This window comes from Scophthalmus maximus, chromosome 14, assembly GCF_022379125.1.
Source record: "Scophthalmus maximus strain ysfricsl-2021 chromosome 14, ASM2237912v1, whole genome shotgun sequence".
Lineage (NCBI taxonomy): Eukaryota > Metazoa > Chordata > Actinopteri > Pleuronectiformes > Scophthalmidae > Scophthalmus > Scophthalmus maximus.
The window spans coordinates 8,552,924-8,569,976 of record NC_061528.1 but is presented as its reverse complement, the minus strand read 5'-3'; the positions used below and the strand labels follow the sequence as shown (position 1 = coordinate 8,569,976).

At 45.7% G+C, this 17,053-nt stretch overlaps 1 protein-coding gene across 7 annotated transcripts in view; it reads left to right on the top strand.

Annotated features, from left to right (window-relative positions):
• Positions 1–16,873, top strand: part of bcl9 (BCL9 transcription coactivator) — a 31,891-nt gene extending 15,018 nt beyond the window's left edge. For all 7 annotated transcript variants that reach the window (XM_035651253.2, XM_035651256.2, XM_035651255.2 and 4 more), the window contains 8 exons: positions 5,203–5,685; positions 9,101–9,414; positions 10,126–10,233; positions 10,381–10,567; positions 11,226–11,322; positions 11,426–13,607; positions 14,113–14,382; positions 14,468–16,873. In XM_035651253.2, the coding sequence (XP_035507146.1) occupies positions 5,399–5,685; positions 9,101–9,414; positions 10,126–10,233; positions 10,381–10,567; positions 11,226–11,322; positions 11,426–13,607; positions 14,113–14,382; positions 14,468–15,507 (4,485 nt within the window). In that variant the 5' untranslated portion in view covers positions 5,203–5,398 and the 3' untranslated portion in view covers positions 15,508–16,873. The remainder of the gene's footprint in view (positions 1–5,202; positions 5,686–9,100; positions 9,415–10,125; positions 10,234–10,380; positions 10,568–11,225; positions 11,323–11,425; positions 13,608–14,112; positions 14,383–14,467) is intronic.
• The last annotated feature ends 180 nt before the right edge of the window (positions 16,874–17,053 follow it).

The window sequence follows — 17,053 nt, the reverse complement described above, 5'->3', positions numbered from 1 at the left end:
TGTGTGTGTGTGTGTGTGTGTGTGTGTGTGTGTGTGTGTGTGTGTGTGTGTGTGTGTGTGTGTGTGTGTGTGTGTGTGTGTGTGTGTGTGTGTGTGTGTGTGTGTGTGTGTGTGTGTGTGTGTGTGTGTGTGTGTGTGTGTGTGTCTTCTCTGAGAAGAGATCGACTTATGTAAAAAAAAAAAGGGGTATATCTATATCACACCCCTTTCCCATCCTCCTGTGTTCATTGTCCCTTCCATCACCGTGATGGACAGGGCAACGCATCTGTCACTACGTTACATGACAAAATGTGACATTACACACATGTCGCCTCCCCGGGGATGGAGGGGCATCGTCTGCAGGCCAGAGGAAGGGATGAACCGAAGATAGGGGAGTGGTTAGGCTTGGTTGTACAAATGCAGGACAGAAAAACCAGCAGGGAGAAGGTTGAGAGTGGAGGGGTAACGGAGTGAGTGAGAAGGAAAGACAAACACAGACTGCAGTGAACAGAGAAATGTACCTAGCAGTTAAAGAGTTTGGAGAATGCGGAAAAAGTTAGAAAATTTCCTTGTAAATATTTGCGCGGCTCGGTTTTAGCAGAAACAGGAGCCCAGTCATACTCGTGCGAGCGTCCTTCCTGTCACAGTAGATGTATTATGTCAAATGCTGCGCCCGTGGCGTCACAGTTCTATCTGTAGCGACACTCGGCATTCCTCACATTCTGCGTGTGCCAAGTGAGTCATGAGTGCTATCTGCAGGGTGTGGCATTTTGGGACAGTGCTCTCAGGAAGTCCCCTCAACAGGTAAGCACTCAGGTGTTGCATCAGTCAGGGATCGTTGGGGGCACGTCCCACAGATATACAGTGTCACGTCTTGCATCTAAAAGTAGAGTTGAAGTTCTTCTTGAAGCTTATGCTTCACTACCAGCCTGGCAGGTATGTGTAGGAGCTCGCTGTATAAAGAAACCTGTTATTTACAAGGAAGTACTGTCCATTTTTGTACTTGAATCACTACTGCAGAATAAATACTGGTTCACATTCGCCTTACAGTGATTAGACAGCTGAAATTCAGAGCTTCAAAGATGACTTAATTAATCAACTATGCGACAGCTATTTTATCGTTTAACTATTTCAGTAATTTCTTATAAAACTATAAACTCTAAAATTTTCAGGATTTTTGAAATGCTTGAAAAATTAAAAAAATATAGAAAACATCCCCTCAGTCCGTGATAAACCGTTAAGTACTGTCTGACATTTATAGACCATGATTCATTTAAAAAAGAATTGGCAAATGAATTGATGATGAAAATAGTAGTTGAAGCCCAGATAATTTAACACATTTTACCTTTAGCAAGTTTTCAGTATTGGTTTAGGTTCAATAGATGTGTTTAAAGATAACTTTTGAAGAATGGAGAAGCAAAGCTGTACATTTTATACAAGTCTGCAAAGCAATATTCTCTTGGTTTGTTGTTAGTCTTTAACAACCAGTTGCAAATTATTTCTTCCTTTTTAAATGTCTATGACTCTGTTCTCTAAGAAATGGGAATTTTAAAGTTCTTGTGCACCATAAAGTTTTAAATAATATAATATATAAGGTGCATCAGATCATAAACTCCCACACACTGTCCATGATTTGTGCTGTTTTTTCGATGCGTCAGTCCTCAGGCCCTCGTCAGGTAAAAAATGTATAATTCCATATCACTAGAGTAAAACAAGAAGTAAATACACACAGTAACACTCTCAGGGCACTAATGAAGGATTTGAAATATTCACTGAGGAGGGACTTTTTGAAAAGTAAGAAATTTCAATGTGCCCTGATCTCATAATTACCACCTGTGGCTTCTTTTCAACAGAAATTACTGGGGTTGCCCCAAGATGTGTAGAAAACCCATCTCTCGGAGGCAGTAAAAAAAAAAACCCTGCCTTTTCAAAATGGTAGTGTAGAAGAGTATTTCAATTCTAAAAGTGACCTAAGTGCTGCATTTTCAGAACAGAATTTGAGATGAGAAGCCGACCTCAGACCTATAAAATCATTTTTCATTGGGTTTCTGTTGCATACAACATACACAGTGATTTGATTTGAATGAAAAGTGAAGCGAAGGAAAGGCTTCGCTGTTTGACGGAGCTGGCTCCTTCTTCCTCCGTCTGCTTTTTTTTTCTGACGGCTGTGTGTTTTTGTATATTCTTGCAGGAAACTGCAAGGAGAAGTGGAAATAACGTTTCTGATATTGCCCTAAACAAATAATGGGCTTAAGAAATTTTTGAAATGGAGGCCGAGCAGACGGAGACCGGGTAGGGAAAAGAGAGAGAGAGAGAGAGAGAGAGAGAGAGAGAGAGAGAGAGAGAGAGAGAGAGAGAGAGAGAGAGAGAGAGAGAGAGAGAGAGAGAGAGAGAGAGAGAGAGAGAGAGAGAGAGAGAGAGAGAGAGAGAGAGAGAGAGAGAGAGAGAGAGAGAGAGAGAAATGGGATTTGCATAAATAAGACTGAAACATCAGCAGGTCCTTTTACGGGTCATGGTTCCTCTCTTGTTAATTTCAATCTTACCAGTGGACACTACTCTGGTATAAATCCTCCCATCTCCCCCGCAGAGGAGTTTGGGTGACGTAGCCGGGGAAGGGTCCACTTTCTTCGCTGCACCCGGCTAGCATACAGTGACTGTTACATAAGCACGAAAATGACATGCTCCCTTTTAGTGCCACCCGCATCGGGAAAGCCAAATCTAATTGAATTGAACTATTTTCTGCCCGCTCTTCATGTGCAACCTCATGTTTGTAGCGGAGGCAAAAAAAGGGCTCAAGTCTAGAGCCTCATTATACCGTTTTCCCATTAACTCGCACGCACCTCGGCTCCTCGGCTGTGCTGTGATCGACAGTTCAGCGTCTCCACCGGAGATGGAGGGAGTGAAATCTCTGAATACCTCTGTGTTGCTTTGTTTTGTGTGTGTGTGTGTGTGTGTGTGTGTGTGTGTGTGTGTGTGTGTGTGTGTGTGTGTGTGTGTGTGTGTGTGTGTGTGTGTGTGTGTGTGTGTGTGTGTGTGTGTGTGTGTGTGTGTGTGTGTGTGTGTGTGTGTGTGTGTGTGTGTGTGTGTGTGTGTGCGTGCGCATTCTTTCTGACAGTCGCGTCAGCAAGGAGCCTAATTAGTGTCTCGTTAGCGTGCGATTGGAGGGAACAGGTGATTGACGGGTCCTGCTGTTAGTTTCTGTTCGTGCACTCACTCGCATTACTGGCATTTGTGAATGATTGGGGTTTAGGATGAGATAACACCCCTCGAAGAGACGCATGATAGTTGGGGCTGAATGCGGCGGGGGGCAAACTGAACAGGATTTTAGTGCGGGGGCTGTGGACAGTTGTCTTGCTACGTCGCTCATCTTGGTTAAAGGACACATATTATGTTAATTTTAATTTGGGTTATTACATGAAATGGTTTGTGTGCTCTAGTGTTCAGAAAACACATCAGTTTCCTCAGACTGTCCATTCCTGCAGCTCCTCTTTCCAACTTGTTTGGTTTTAGCTCCTGTCTCTTTAAGCGCCCCTTGTAGTTTAAAGACGAAAAGTATTAGTATGGATGTAGCCGTAGACTGTCTGTCTTAACTGCTCAGTGTACACAGTTTTTACACTTAAAATTTTTTTTTTGCCTCTGTGTTTGGAAAGGCAAGAGTTCCCTTTCTCTGGCGTAAAAGCTTAAAATCCTGCATGTTGTTCTTGACAGTGTTCTGGTTCTGAGTGGCTCTGGCAGGTCTTTTCCACTGCAACCGTAAACATGGCGTCTCTGGTTTGACACTTTCTTCCCGACCTGTCTCATGCATCATCTTTCTTCCCACAATCCAAACTCTGCACTAAGAAAAACCCAGACACTAGAAACAACAGAAAGGCTACTGTAGAAGTGGTAGACGTTATACTTTTACTGTCTGATCTGTCGTTTGAGGAAGAACTATTTTGTGAAATGCACGCTGCTTTCTATTTGCGGTACATCCTGGGTGCAGAATTACTCCTGTGTAATTGTCTGTTGTAGAAATTCTCTCCATAGTCGTGTAGTAATTTCACTGAGGATTGAGTTCTTTCAAGAACTTCTGTTGTAAATAAATATTCAGCCTGTCTAAGTGTCCTTAGTCCAATAATCAACTCACTACAGCCTCCACTGTCACACAGTTTGTTTTTGTATTTAAAGGTTAGTCCAATCAGTGTAATTTGGATTTGCGAGTCTCCACTGTTCTTTTGCCCCCTTTCTGTTCTCGTGCGGACGCCAGCCGCTGCTCGTGAGCAGTAGTAATCTCTGAACCTGAGGGCTGTAAATCACCTCTCCTGTAGACCAGCGAGGGACGAGAGAGTTGCTGCTGCTGTAGCAGGAGTCGCTGCATTTGTACGGTTCCCAGCGATACCCCCCCTTCTCTCCCTCCAAAACTCTCCACCTCCCTCTCCCCAGGGGAACTCTGGAGCCAGTTACACTGTTGAGTGTTTTGGAAGAGCTCCTAAATATTTTCAGGATGACAATGTAATCTGACTGACTGGGCCGCTCTCTCCAGCAGGATTCTCATGCACTTTTCTTGCTCACTCACCAAAACGCAGACACAGAAACTGAAACAAACAGCATTAGTTGGTTGGACAAAAGTAAAACCCTTTCCTCCACCACCACCACCACCACACTAAACTGTTTCACTGCTGTACAGAGAATGTAGTGCTGGTATTTGAGCAGTCAACTCGATACCCCACCTTAAATCTGTTTAGTATCTAAAGCTGTTTTCAGGCATGAACTTTGGAAAATGGTCAGAAAAATGGGTTCTGGATATTTTCCAGAGTTTTGCCTATCACATATGAAGAACGCAATAGGGGATTGTCTGAGCCAGATGCAGGAACATTCAGGTGAAGTGTTGTGCCTGGTTAGAGTGGCCACTAGAGCAGCCGGCTGGGAATCTGCCGGAGATTATCCTGATGTATTCTTACATGTGCTCACTTGGACATATTCGGGAATTTTCCTAAGGGGGCTAGCAAAAAAAGTTTCTGACTGGAAAAGCAGGTGTTACTAAGAACCTAAACAATGGCTCAGCTCGCTGTGAAGTGTCAGGTTTTCATTTTATCATTAACAAATGTGCCACTATTGAAGCCCACTGGTAGATTGACACTAAAGAGTTATCAGGTGGAATGTTTCTTTAATTTTTGCCGAGTGTAGCCTCCTTCTTTTTTTTTTTGTTAACTGGACTTTTTTGTCTCTCTTTTCTCTCAACAGTGTGCCCAAGGGCCGTTGAAAGCCCCCTTGGGGGAGTTTCATAAATACACCCCGGACAAGAAAAGACTCCTGGACTATTGTTATTGTTTTTACACACTCACACACACAAACACACACAAACACACACGCTCACACACGCACGCTCACGCACACACACGCTCTCACACACGTTCACATAGACAAGTACGTGGAGAGAATGTTGGAGGTCCAAGAGGAAAGGCCAGCGGCGGCAGGTACAGCAGCGACACACTTCAACAAGAAGGAGCGAGGGAAGAAAGAGCGAGAGGAGGCCAAGGACAGTCGGGGAAACCTCTCGAACATCGGGAATCCAGTTCCGGGCTCGAGGAACGTGCGCGCAAAAGCGCCGCTCACGCACACGGGCAGTCCTCACCAGCTCATCACCCCACCCTGTTCTGTAGTCCTGGGAGCCCCATCAATGCACTCCAATAGGCTAAAGAACTCCCCGTCCACCAACACACAAAGGTGAGGAAGAACATGTGCAGGATTGTGTGTGTGTGTGTGTGTGTGTGTGTGTGTGTGTGTGTGTGTGTGTGTGTGTGTGTGTGTGTGTGTGTGTGTGTGTGTGTGTGTGTGTGTGTGTGTGTGTGTGTGTGTGTGTGTGTGTGTGTGTGTGTGTGTGTGTGTGTGTGTTGTGTGTTGTGTGTGTGTTTCAACAGCCTAATCAGCCAAACGCTGATCTGAATGTTAATTAATACTGTGCATTAGATCCAGAGTGTCTATAATCAGCTCAGCGTTTTTTAACTGCACACCAAGTAGAATTTCAGCTACATTGTTAAAACAGATTATTCTTATGGTTGCACAACATTGTTATCAGCAGTAAGTGACACCAAATCAAGTTTTTGCCCCTCGTCGTTTCAGCAATGGCTGCCGATTGAGCCACTTAGTTGCATCGTTCCACATCAATAACATATAATCAGACTTAATTTGTGGAAGCACAAGCTTCTATCCACTGCATAAACCTGTTTCAAGTAATTAAAAAAAAAAAAAATCCACTGTCATTGGCTCACAGTATTTATTAACAGCTGAGAAGAGAGAAACACACACACACACTCAACCCTTTGTTCAAAAAAGAATGAAATTAAATAACCAGGGGCATTGGCTACAAAGCAAGTTCAACATACTCTGGATATCTTTTAGTTATCGGGCTTCACTCAGCCTAACACGGGCCATCCTGGATTTATGAAGCTGGATATCAACTGGCCCAGTTAACTCTGGGGTTTAACCCAGGGCTTTTCCTTCAGGCCATGAGCGCCGTCATGTGACGGAGGCGGAGTTGTTAAGTATTTAACGTGATATGAGATGAAACGCTGATATCTGCAGGTAAATTAGATTACGGTGGCAGACAATTCAACAAAGTGAACAAGAATAGGAACTAAAAAATTTGAAATAATTTCCAGTTATTAAAGTAAAGGAGTTTTTCAAGTGATACAGATTTTAAAAGTAGAAGTAAAAGTAATGTCAGACTGTTTTTGCTGCCTAGGTAGAGAGGAAGTAGTTAAAATGTGAGGTCTATCTGATTGAAATGTTCATTTATAATCATGGTCTTTATTTCCAGTCATCGTCCCAGTCTCCTCAAGTTGTTCTGCGCTGCAGCGAGGGTAGGGAAGGGTAAAAGCATCAACACTGGCAGCAATTCTGTTGTGATCAAAGTTTTTTTTGTTCAATTAAAATGAATCTACGATACTTATTATGTATTTATTTAGTGTGATAAATCCTCCCTCTGTCTGTTAAATGTTTTAAAACCAGAGTCTTCTGGATTCATTCGATCCATTAAATTTTTCTATTGTTGTTTATTATTCCTCTTTTTGCTGTAAACTGTCCCTTTCAGGATCCTGTAGGAAAGATGACTCTGGTTTTCCAGTGAACTGATTGGTCTCTAGTTGGGCCGTTCATTCAGCTGATCCTCTTGACTCTTGTGTGCTGCATATGTTACCCGGGCGATTTACGCAGGAAATAAGTGAACCACCATTGTAACTAGGGCTAAAATTAACAATTATTTTCATTATCGATTATTTTCTCGATTAATCGATTAGTCGTTTGGTCCATAAAATGTCATAAAATGGTGAAAAATACTGAGCGTGTTTCCCGAACTCCAAAATGAGGTTGTGTTTCGAAAAATATTCAGTTTACTGTAATAGAGGAGCAAAGAAATCAGAAAAAATATTCACTTTTAAGAAGATGAAATCAGAGAATTTTTGCTTTTTTTTCATAAAAACTACTTGAACCCATTTATCGATTATCAAAATAGTTGGTGATTAACTGTTGCAGCTCTAATTGTAACCCTGAAAATCCAGGGAGAAACCTTAAGTAACGTCACTAACCCCAAACCATCCTTTGATGTGAAGGCCTCAGGTCCTGCTCAGTGACGGTATTTAAAAGTTATATTTGCTGTAACTCTCTCATGCGGTTCAGCCAAGTAGAGAAGCCAGTTTACGCAGCCACTGTTGCTGAGGTTGCATAGTGTGTTCTTCATTCCAGTGTTTGGCGTGTTGAACTTGTGATCTAACCAGTTGCAAGGTGTGTTATTAATTCTGAAAAATCTGATCAGGTCAATGTTAGAGGGCTTTATATGACGTAACAAGCATGATTTTCATGTGCCTACAAATCGGACTACCTGGAGGAAACCCCTCTATCTCATGCAATCTCCACACACAAAGGGCAGAGGCTGAGACCTTCTCATTTAATAGTGTCCGTGTCAGCCACGGCAAGTGTGTACATGGTTTTTGAACGGTAGTGAAACTGAGTCTTGGCAATGTGATTAAAGCGTGTGACTGTCCCTACCCTTGTGTTTAAGAAGGTGTAGCGTACGTCTGTCGTGATGCAGATCTAGGATCAGCTCCTCCGCTCTATTATTTTACCTGAAATGTCCTGATGTGTGATCCAGAGCTGTTCTAGGGTCAGGGAGTACATGGTGCTTGGAAGTTTTCCCTGCTGACTCATGGTCCTGGAGCCTCGGGAAACGGCTGTCTGGACTGCCAAAATCCTGGCTGTGCCTTTTTCTTCTAGTTGTGTGTCTGTGTGCATGTACATACAGTTTGCTAAGCTGTGGCTGTACTTTTTGAACATGTTGGCATTTGTTTCAGGCTACGTGTGTGTGCACGCGTGCGTGTGTATGCACGTGTGTCAGTGTGTGTGTGTCTGAGAGAGACATAGAAAGAGATTAGGGTGTGGTAAGGGAGTTCTCTGCCAGTTGGATCTGTCCTGCTTGCCTTAACTGAACTGCTCTCATAACTAGTAAGCAGCAGTTATTTGTACACAGCCTGTTTCTCAATCAGTCATTTTTTCTTAAGCTTTAACTGTGTGCATTGAGTTCCCAAGACCAGTAGCTAATCATACCTCCTCTATGCCAACTGTTGGATGTCATAATGACATTGTGTCAAGCGGTTGCAAAGGAGAAAAAAAAGAGGAAAAGTACATTTCACTCTCATACGCTCCCTACCCTCCTAGGCACCACATTAGGTAACAAGGGTACTTGTTGTAGTGGGGAGCTGGGGGATATCAGACTTCATGGATGGCCAGCTGCCTGAGTACGAACCCCTCCCCTCGTCTGGCTTGTTCCCAATTCCAGAACATGATTACTGGGTAACCTTACTTCAAGCCCCGGGCTTTTTGCTTTATTTGCCCCATTTCCCCTTCGCTGTTTGTGTTTTTAAAATGTAAACAAGGTCACAAATAATGTTGGAAGTAAAAAACACAACATTTTGGAAGTGTGCAGAATGTCATTTTGCATCAGATTCCTGAATGGTGTAAATGGACAAATTAAATTTGTAATATCAGTCATATAGCCCTGTTTTCATAGAAACAGAAAATGTTTTTTTGTTATTCTCTAAATGTCAAGTACTAAATTGATGTGTTTTTTTAATCCTTTTTATGTCAGCCCTAAACCTAAGACGGAGGCCATGGTACGATCACCTCCCGTCATGTCCCCCTCCACTGCTGCCCAGATGGACTCTAAAATGCCCAATCAGGGGAAACCAGGGAGCACCAGCAGCCAATCACAGTCCTCACCGTGTGATCCCAAGACCATGGGCAACAAAGGGGCTCAAAATGTGGCAGGGGGCATGGGGCTGAAGAATGGCCAGGGCCTGACCTCTGGCCCAAGCTCCAAGGTTAAAGTCAAAAGGGAGAGAAGCACCTCAGTGGAGTCATTTGATCAGCCAGAGAGCGGCACGCCCACGAGTGAAGAGAAAGGTACAAACCACAAAGCCAGAACTTGTTATCGTCAGACTATCTGATATCGAGCTGGTAGCCGGGGATAGAGATTTTCATATAGTCCATCTAAAGTCAGTGTTGAAGTTTGATAGTATGAATTTTAAATCTGAGACTGTTACAAATGTTTTGTAAATGTTAAATGATAGTTGAACTAAGCTAGGTGGGCAAAGAGCAGGAGTTTGTTCATGATGTTTTAGGGGATAATTAGTAGCTGTCATTTCATACTTAATGAATGTTATACCTGTGAACTGCATCTTTGCATCTGGTAGTCAGACCTCATGTTCTATAGAGACATTTTATCAAATGTAATCAGCCCTGATTTATCAGATGTTTTTTGTGTTCCTTTTATTGTGTACCACTGCATTACGCAACTTATAATGTTGTAAACATAGTTATTTATTTTTCTATAAGGTATAAAACACAAGCTGCCCAGACAAGGCAACAGTTGGATATATTTGTCACTCACACTGATCAACCCCATCTCACTGATTGCTCTCTCTCTCTCTGTGTGTGTGTGTGTGTGTGTGTGTGTGTGTGTGTGTGTGTGTGTGTGTGTGTGTGTGTGTGTGTGTGTGTGTGTGTGTGTGTGTGTGTGTGTGTGTGTGTGTGTGTGTGTGTGTGTGTGTGTGTGTGTGTGTGTGTGTGTGTGTGTGTGTGTGTGTGTGTGTGTGTGTGTGTGTTTCTGAACAGACAGTAGCAGGGTGAAGAGGATGTGTGTGGCAGAGAGGAGGCAGCCGTACAGTGGAGCTGACTGGTGCTCTGGGGGAGAAAGTGACGAAGATGACAAAGGATTCTTCAGTAAGTGTGTTAACGTGTGCATCCAAGCATGTGTAGTGGTCCGTTCACAGATCATCTCAAACTTATAACAGCTCCTTAGTAGAACTACATTGCCTATAAGCCTGTGCTGGTCCTAAATCTGTGGTCCTTCCTGTTGTCTTCCCGTAGACTGTAACTCCAGTGACGTGAAGCCCCAGGACTCAGTCACACATCCTACCTCCAATGCTGGACTCAGTCGCTCCTCGACACCTTCCCACAATACGCTGGGAGGCCAGGGCTCCACAACAGAACCAGCTAGTGGCCAGAAACCAGGCACAAAACTTGTTTATGTCTTCACCACGGAGATGGCCAACAAGTAAGGACGCCAAGTCACCATTTGTATTGTTATAGAATTTGTTGTACATATACAGTACATGTGTTTTTGCTTTGTTGTGATGAATGATTCGTATTTATTGTTAAAGTTTATCTCTGAGTTTTTAATATTTATGTGTTTAGGCAGGCTAATTAAATCATGGTCTTAAAACATAGACCTTTTTTAACATATGCAAATCATACACCCACAGAGAAACCCTTTTGTGGAACTACAGTTCAAAATTAAACGACATTACTAACAATGTCAATTGCCTTAAGTATAACTCTGTGCCTCTGTCAACGGTGGTGGGTTTTGCCTTTGATGTTTGTGTTTTGCACTAAGATACTTGCTTCTCATTTCTTCTCTTCCTTGCCCTTACTTTCCCAGTTATAGCCCAAATCCATTTTATGTATCTGCACAAGCATGTGTTTCTCAGTGGGAGTAAACTTGTCTTAGATTAATACTCTCTTTTGGGAATTAGAGAGCAAATATGTGGATGCTCGGGGAATGTGTGTGCGTGTAGTAGTGTGCCTCATCAGTTGACCTTGGGATTACCTTCATGGTCCCATCCAGTACTCCTTCATCCGGCCCACCACACGCACACACGCAAGCTTATTGTGTCTGATGACTGATATCTGACTGTCTGCCTTCTTGTCCTCAGGGCAGCCGATGCAGTTCTAACTGGCCACACAGAAAATATCATTGCCTTCCACATGAAAAACATCTCTAACAGCAAGGACAAAGCTCACGTTCTCTTGGTAAACACTCACAGAAGCGTTTTTAATGCTCGCATAAGCTTACATAAACCAACATCACATTACTATCCTAACTTTATCCTTTTTCTGTCCCTCTCTGTTAAAGAACAATGCAGCAAACGCTCTCCGAAATGACTCTAAGCCTCCTCAGCAGCCTACATCCCATGCCCAAGATCAGAGCCATCAGCCTGGATCCAAACCGTCCTTACCTGGCATGGCAGAGCCAGCCCAACCCCAGCCTTCAAACCAAGGGAGCCAGTCTGGTGTTCTTCCACAGGAAGGGTCATCTGCTGGAGGCATGGAATCCAAAAATCTTCCTGGCAGTAGCCCCAGTAACACTTCAGCTCCAGTTGACCAGGCCCCTGTCACCCAACCTGAGGCAGGCCTCAACCCTCCTACAACAGGTGAAGGAGGGCAGGGTGGAGGCTCTGGTGGAGTGGGGCTGACACCCCAGCAGCAGCAACAACAGCAGCAGCTGGCCCAGGAGCTGTTGAACATGGAGGCCAACACAGAGGGCCTGTCCCAAGAACAGTTGGAGCATCGGCAGCGTTCCCTGCAGACCTTGCGAGATATCCAGCGCATGCTTTTCCCTGATGACCGAGATGCCCCACAAACTGGGCCCCCACAGTCCCATGGTGGAGTGCATGATGGAGGCCCTGATGGTGCACCCCGGAGGTCTGAGCAGGGCCCCCTACAGGCTATGATGGCGCAGTCACAGAGCCTTGGACCGCCAGGTGGGCCAGGAGGCCCCCGTCCACAGGGTCCACCCTTTGGCCCTCCCCATGGTCCCAGGGACATGCCCCCATTTCCGCAGGATGAAATGGGTCCACATATGGGGGGTCCAGGGGGCTGTGGAGAAGGGGATCAGATGACGCCAGAACAGGTGGCTTGGTTGAAGTTACAACAGGAATTTTATGAAGAGAAAAGGAAGAAGCAAGAAATGCAACACCGGCCACTTCCTCCAGACATGATGATGCACCCCCATGGTCCACGTGCCATGATGCGCGGGCCCCCACCTCCTTACCAGATGGGCCCAGGCGAGATGTGGGGGGGGCCAGGTGGTCCACCAGACCACTACCCAGAACGCATGGCCATGGGCCCTGGCCCGGGCCCCGGCCCCAGAGGTATGCCTCCTCATATGCAGAGGATGCCTGGCTTTTCTGGTATGATGAATCCTGAGATGGAGGGACCCCCCAGGCCTGGAATGGGCTGGCCTGACGACATGCCTCCCAGGATGGGAGATGCACGAGGCTTCCCTGGAGGACCTGGGGGAATGTTTCCTGGTCCAGGGGGTCGGGGTGAGCGTTTCCCAAACCCCCAGGCAGTCCAAGAAGCAATGTTCCACCAAGGAATGGGTGGAGAGAAGGGCATCCCTCCTGGGATGATGATGGACATGCAAAGGATGATGGGGCATCAAAGAGGTGGTATGGAACCTGGTAATGGCATGGGTATGTTTCCCAGAATGCCTGGTGATGGTCCTATGAGTCCATCGTCACGGCTCCAGGCAATGGGGGGCAGGGAAATGGTGCCTGAGTTTGGCATGGGCCCTGGGCCAGGACCACACATGCACCCTTCGAAATTACGAGAGCCTCCCATGAATATGAGTCCAGACGAGATGATGAGAATGAGTAGAGGTCCTCCAATGGAGAGTATGGGTCCACAAGGCAGGCCCATGCAGGGTCCTGTCTTCCCTGAGCAGACACAGCCAGGAGACTTTCCTATGGGGCCTGGGCGACCCTTCCCAGGGGGTCCTGGAGGAATGAGGGGTCCACATGCAGACCAAGCCTTCGGTCCAGAGCACAGATCTACACCAGCAGGAGGTAACGGCCGTATGAACCACCTTGCCTCCGCTGGTGGCCCTTCACAAGGTCAGAGGGGCCGAAAGCCAGCAGATCTGAATGTCCAAGCAGGAGGAGGGAACTCTCCCAGTGTTAATCCACTCAAGTCCCCACCTCTGAGGCAAGTGCAGTCTCCAATGATGGGCTCCCCCTCTGGAAACCTTAAATCGCCCCAGACACCGTCCCAGCTGGCTGGCATGCTAACTGGTCCCACAGGTCCTAACGCCCCTCCAGCTCCTCAATCTTCAGCACCAATGAAGTCCCCCCACTCCATGATGGGATCAGCAGGTGCCTCTCCTGTACATATGAGGTCTCCCTCTCTTCCTAACCCCTCTCCAGGATGGGCTTCCTCACCAAAACCACCCATGCAGAGTCCAGGAGTGCCACCTCAGGGTGGCAAGCCTCCCCTCAGTATCACTTCACCAAATATGATGGGGAATATGGAGCAAGGTACAACAAACTGTATTCCCTTTTCTGTGTTCATCAAATTATCTGCCACTGTTTTTTCTTCCAATACTTCATTACATTTTTGCAGTGCATCTTCATTAAAATTCATCAATAGTGGGAAATCTTTTGTAAACGGGTTAGTGTTAAATTTGAAGTAAATGGTCTCAGTGATTGTTAACATTTAACTTTAACTGGCTATCTTTTAATCTTTTGAAAATAACAAAAACATGTCTACAAAATTGAAAATGAAATGGATGTGGAGGCTGTCACTCAGGTGTATCACTCATGTGTGAACACATCTATATGAGGGGTGGGGTTGAGTGGGTTATGGTCCAGTGGCTCCCTCTCATGGCCACTGGACCATAACCCAGTGTGTTCAGTAAAACATATTGCAAGGGGTGTCACCATTGATAATTGCATCAGAAATAAAAACAATCTGCCAAAGAATGAAAAGTATCGACTGCTAAGTTTTAGCAAATAATCTATTTTGCTTTGTGTCGTCCTCTAGGTGGAAACGGTCCTCCCTCAGCCCCTCCATCAGGGGGTCCATCTGGCTCAATGTCCCACCCAGGCAATGTCCCGTCTGGCAGTCCGTACACCATACCACCTGAGCCAACACTATCCCAGAACCCTCTCTCCATCATGATGTCACGCATGTCCAAGTTTGCCATGCCCAGCTCTACCCCTCTTTACCATGATGCCATAAAGACTGTTGCCAGCTCTGATGACGACTCGCCTCCGGCCCGCTCCCCTAACCTGCCTTCAGTGAACAATAATGGTAAGATAATCTGAAATTTCTCTGTTTGTTGTTTAACGCGTTTACTGAATATATCATAAATGTATATTTCGCTTTGCACATACAGGTATGGTAATGAACCACCAAGGCAATCCACGTATGATGGGACCTGGAAACGCCGGACCCATGCCCGCCCTCAGCCCTCTGGGTATGAATCCAATGGGATCTCAGCCCCTCTCCCATGGCATGCCTCCACAGATGCCCTCTCCCAATGCCCCTAATATGGGTCCAGGAATGATGCCTCATGGCATGATGATACCACCAAATCCCCAAGACCCTGGTATGGCAAACCCTCAAATGATGCCCCAGGGACGCATGGGTTACCCTCACCGAAGCCAGGGATACCCCCTCACCCAGTCCCCTTCCCAGCAAGGCCCCTTCTCCCCACACAATGGTCCTGGTCCTCAAGGTTTCCCTGGCCATCCCATGGGCTTCCAGGGAGAAGGAGGCCCTATGGGTGGACGGATGGGGAACATGCCTCACGGGGGAGGGGGTGATGGGGGTATGTGTAAACCCAATAACCCGGGGGGACCAGAGTTCAACAACATGCAAGGTGGATTCAGTGATGCAGATCTTCATGAGGTGATGCGGCCGGGAGCGTCCGGCATTCCTGAGTTTGACCTGTCCAGGATAATCCCATCAGAGAAGCCCAGCCAGACTCTGTCTTACTTCCCCAGAGGTGGAGGAGACAACCCTGGGGGAAAACCACCACACCCCTCTGGTTTCCCCATGCAGGGCATGATGGCCGATGGCCCGCCACGGATGGGAATGTCCATGCAGGGGATGGGGGGGATGCCTGGGGGACCTGGCGGGGGAATGGGCCCCCAAGACATGCCAATGGGTAATCCTGGCCACAACTCGATGCGGCCACCAGGATTCATGGGCCAGGGCATGATGGGACCCCAGCACCGGATGATGTCCCCTGGGGGTCCGGGAGGGATGATGCAGGGGAGACAAATGGCCCACCCTGGCCCTGGTGGTTCACCTAACATGATGATGTCACTGCAGGGCATGGGCGGCCCTCCACAGCAGACAATGATGATGGGGGGTCAGATGAGGCCACGTGACATGGACATGGGATTCAGTCCGGGCCCTGGAATGTTCTAATCCAACAGAAACCTTGTATCTAGAATGTTCTTGGACAAAATGCAAGGATGGAGTTAAGATCATGACATTAAGAGTGTTCAGAAAACTCTGATGGACTCAAATAAAGGAAGTATAATACGAAACGATAATGTCCTGTGGGAACTATTCCAACGGAGACTCGGACAAGCCCAGATTGGAGTACTTTTGCCACAAGAACATTTAATTTTGACTCATGAACTCCAGAATGTATGGGATTGTTGTGCATCAAATTCGCAAAACTGTTCTTGTGTTTTTTGATTATTTGACTATAAAGATGACGTCATCATCAAAGAGGAATCAACCTAACTAAGAGTCAGCAATCGAGACGCTACAGTATATGTCTACTTTTTTCAAATCTAAAAAAACCAATTTGTCATGAAAGTGGTATGGAACAAGAGAACGGAATAAGAAGAAATTGTGCTTTGTGAAGACTTTAGTGGAACTCCATCTTGTCTTTCGCTCCATTGTTTTGACTGTTTCTGTACAGTATATACGTGTGCGAGTGCGAATGTTTGCTTGACAGACTGTATGTTTGTGTGTTATGTATGTGTCTGTATGTATAGGCATTCTATCAGTGACCTCTCAACTCCTCTTACCCAACTTTCACTGGGGGAGGAATGCCCCCTAAAAATACTGTACTGTTTACCATTGGTGGGCTATTCGAATTTTAGTCTATTTTAATTTCCTTTGTAACTCCAGTGTATAACAAACCAAACTATGACCTCATTAAGATAATAGTATTATTAAAAAAGCACAAACATGGACCGTCTGCAGAAAGCGTCTTCTTTCTCTATTTTTACCATTAAGAGCAACACATTTGAGTGTGAGGATCCTGGCAGCTTTGCAGCACAACGATAATCTCTTAGTCCGTTTTGAGGTTGTGGATGATATTTGACTTGGTGCTCTAAAACTTTCAGGACTCAAACTTTTCGCCAGTGTGAATAATACTGCTTATACCCAGATGTGCTACGTGTGTTCTTCTTGTTCCTGTTGTGTTCCTGTTTTGTTTTGACTCTCTTGTTGACTCTGGGTAATAATCATTCCCACAGCAATAAACCCCCCCAATGGTCAGCAGAATGGGACAGGAGTGGCCGAGTGCCACACCAGGTATGCCAGGTATTATAGAACTAGAGCTAGGTAGATCTGGTAAAAAATTTAGTGAGGCCGGTGTGGTGTCCAGAGTGAGACACGTGGAAATGTAAACAAGTACTGCTTACCATCCAGTTGACTTCCTCTTTTCTCTATTGTATAAGCTTGTCATGTGTTTCTCCATTGGCTTTGGTGCAGAATAGCCTACCAGGGCTGTGGTGATGGACTACAAATAAAAGATATTGTTTTGGTATATAAATGTTGTCCATGTAGTGTGTGTACGTGTGCATGTGTCTACGTGGCCCTGTTCACATCTAGTCAGTTTTGTGGACCAGGTGATGTCTTTCGTCATTCTACGTGTCAAACCAGCTAACCAACATTCAGCTAGAACGAGTTCTACCAAGACGCAGCGTTGACATTTTATCAGGAGGTGCTGTAG